Source organism: Vigna umbellata, chromosome 1, assembly GCF_029865625.1.
Source record: "Vigna umbellata cultivar VRB3 chromosome 1, Vumbellata_1.0, whole genome shotgun sequence".
Classification (NCBI taxonomy): Eukaryota; Viridiplantae; Streptophyta; class Magnoliopsida; order Fabales; family Fabaceae; genus Vigna; species Vigna umbellata.
Window position 1 is genome coordinate 103,331,028 of NC_142165.1, and position 2,282 is coordinate 103,333,309.

At 38.0% G+C, this 2,282-nt stretch overlaps 1 protein-coding gene across 1 annotated transcript; it reads right to left on the minus strand.

Moving 5' to 3' along the window:
* Positions 1–636: 636 nt before the first annotated feature.
* On the minus strand, positions 637–1,835 carry ZFP2 (zinc finger protein 2). The gene has a single exon (XM_047309982.2). The coding sequence runs from the start codon at positions 1,639–1,641 to the stop codon at positions 922–924; it is 720 nt and encodes a 239-aa protein (XP_047165938.1). The 5' UTR covers positions 1,642–1,835; the 3' UTR covers positions 637–921.
* Between the last annotated feature and the right edge of the window lie 447 nt (positions 1,836–2,282).

Here is a 2,282-nt window from a genome sequence, read left to right on the forward strand (position 1 = left end):
TTTGTTTTTCCTTTCTTGTTAAGCCCTTGTTGGAGTAAGCTTGATGGCGAAGCCAAGGAAAAATTATACATTTTCGTTTTTCAGATTGCACTTCAGGAACTATAGACGAATTTCTGAAGGAGACATTAGGAAGTATCAAATAATTTAATGCTCATAGAACTTTTAAAGAACTTATTTATTACACATTGGATACTTTGATTTCCCACCAACAAAAACATGTGAAATACTTTTAGAAACTGTATTATCGTGTTAAGAGTCCAGAAACTGCATAAAATCTCAAGGAAACTGATTCTACCTATGTATGCAGTACTGCAACATGATTCCATAACTATTTATGTGCATCTGGAACTCTTACATGTTTGAGAAATATTAACAAAAGAACAAGCAATGTGGCACGGAAATCCCTAAAAACATTGCATGGAATTTTAGACCATGGAAAATCGTAGCATGGTTTCTGATAATTAGTTACACTGCTAGTCTGGTGCAGTATTTGAATTTCACGATGCATTGGTCCGTTTTTCTTTATCAAACTGATTTTAATGTTAAAAAAATGTGAAATTTGAATAATAGATATACTGCCATTCTTACAGTACAAAAAACGTACAAAAGTAAACCATAAAGATAGCCACAGTCACGAATATAGTAACCTATGTAACCTGAAATAAAGCTTCCTTTACCTTGTAAAGAAAAAAATGGCACTGGCACGTCCTGATCTTCTAAAAAGTGTCACTTCAAATTGTTACACGATTGATTTCCCCACAGACCCCTAACTAGATAGCCCCTCTTAGCTAGCTCGCGTATAACTGGGGCATTGTTTAACTTGCTACATTCATAATCAGAAATTAATTCAGAATGGTTCATAATATTCATCTCATCACTCATAGTCACAGAAGCAATCAGAGAGCTTCGCATATTAAAATTTCAAAGCCTCAACGACAAGTCAAGTTGGCCAATATCCTCCTGAACATGCTCAGAAGCATAACCCCTTGACCAGGAAGCCACTCCTTCCTTGCTTCCAAAGCTGTATTCTTTTCTTCCGCCGAGCCTCACATAGCTTTGTCCTTGGTTATCCACAACGTTAACCCCAAGAGCACGACCAAGATGGTGTGAAGGACTGAAGTTTGATCTTTGCTCCGGTGCTCCGTAAGACTGCATGGTTGAACTCATTTCCCTGCTCTTCTTGGCTAGAGTCCTCTCAAGCTTGTGAGCATTTTGGTGACCCCCTAGCGCTTGAGAGCTATAAAACTTTCTCTGGCAATAGTTGCATGAGAATATCCGCGGCTCAATGGGACTTATAGGTGAGGGAGAAGACGAAGAAGAAGAAGATGGCTCAAGAAGAAGATCTAGATTGAGGTGATTGATCTCATCATCGGATTGGCTTAGGTGAAGAGAAGTATTGGGATGGAAATTCATGGCCATAAGAGGGTGTAGAAGGTAGTGGCAGTGGTTCCTAGAATGAATATGGAGCAAAGTAGTGTGGGAAAGAAAGCAATAGAGAGGAAAGGATATAGGGTGCGAAGTGGGGGGGTGAGAGAGGATGTTTATGTAATATAAGAGGCTGAAAGGTTCACTGTTCCTGCAGACAGAAATAGTAGTATATTGAGTGAAAGAGTGAGGGTATTGAGTGAGATAGAGGGACATGTATCTGCAAGATCAATGGAGAATCAAAGAGGTTGTCGCCTTCATTAATGGCAGAGTTTTGATCCTTTGTCGGTCGATGGCGAAAAAATAATGTTATGGGGTACCCCGTATGAAACCCACCAAGAAGATTAATCAGGTTTTTTTGTATTTTAACTTTGTTTCTGTCTCTTGAAAATGAGTGAACGTTCGCAATAAGCATGTAATGAGAAATTGTAACCAGCGTTGTTGTGAGCCCTTGTCAACAACGAGTTTAAACTCAAATCATGCAGTGTTCCATCAATGTTCCAATTTTGGAATTACAAAATGGGCAAGATAAACCATCTTGACTCGACTAAACAATGAACATGATTGGAGACTATTTTTACATTTTGTCTTAAATCAAGGGCGTGCTATATATACCTATGTTCCACTATGCCACTATCTGTCCATTAAGGATTGGACACTGAACCCATTTTAACGAAATCGGCGGCTTAGATTAATTAACCACTATTCAACAATTCGTATGAATTACTATCATCCACTCTATAAATTTCTGTACAATAATCTAGCTAGTAATTAATATAGAACCAATGCATATCTGTCTGCCCATATGTACATATAATAATCAGTACAAAGGCTACTCAATTTGGTTTTATTCAATC

What these genes read in the sequence shown, in the direction of transcription:
- ZFP2 (XM_047309982.2), bottom strand. Translation starts at nt 1,641, where the DNA reads ATGTCCCTCTATCTCACTCAATACCCTCACTCTTTCACTCAATATACT.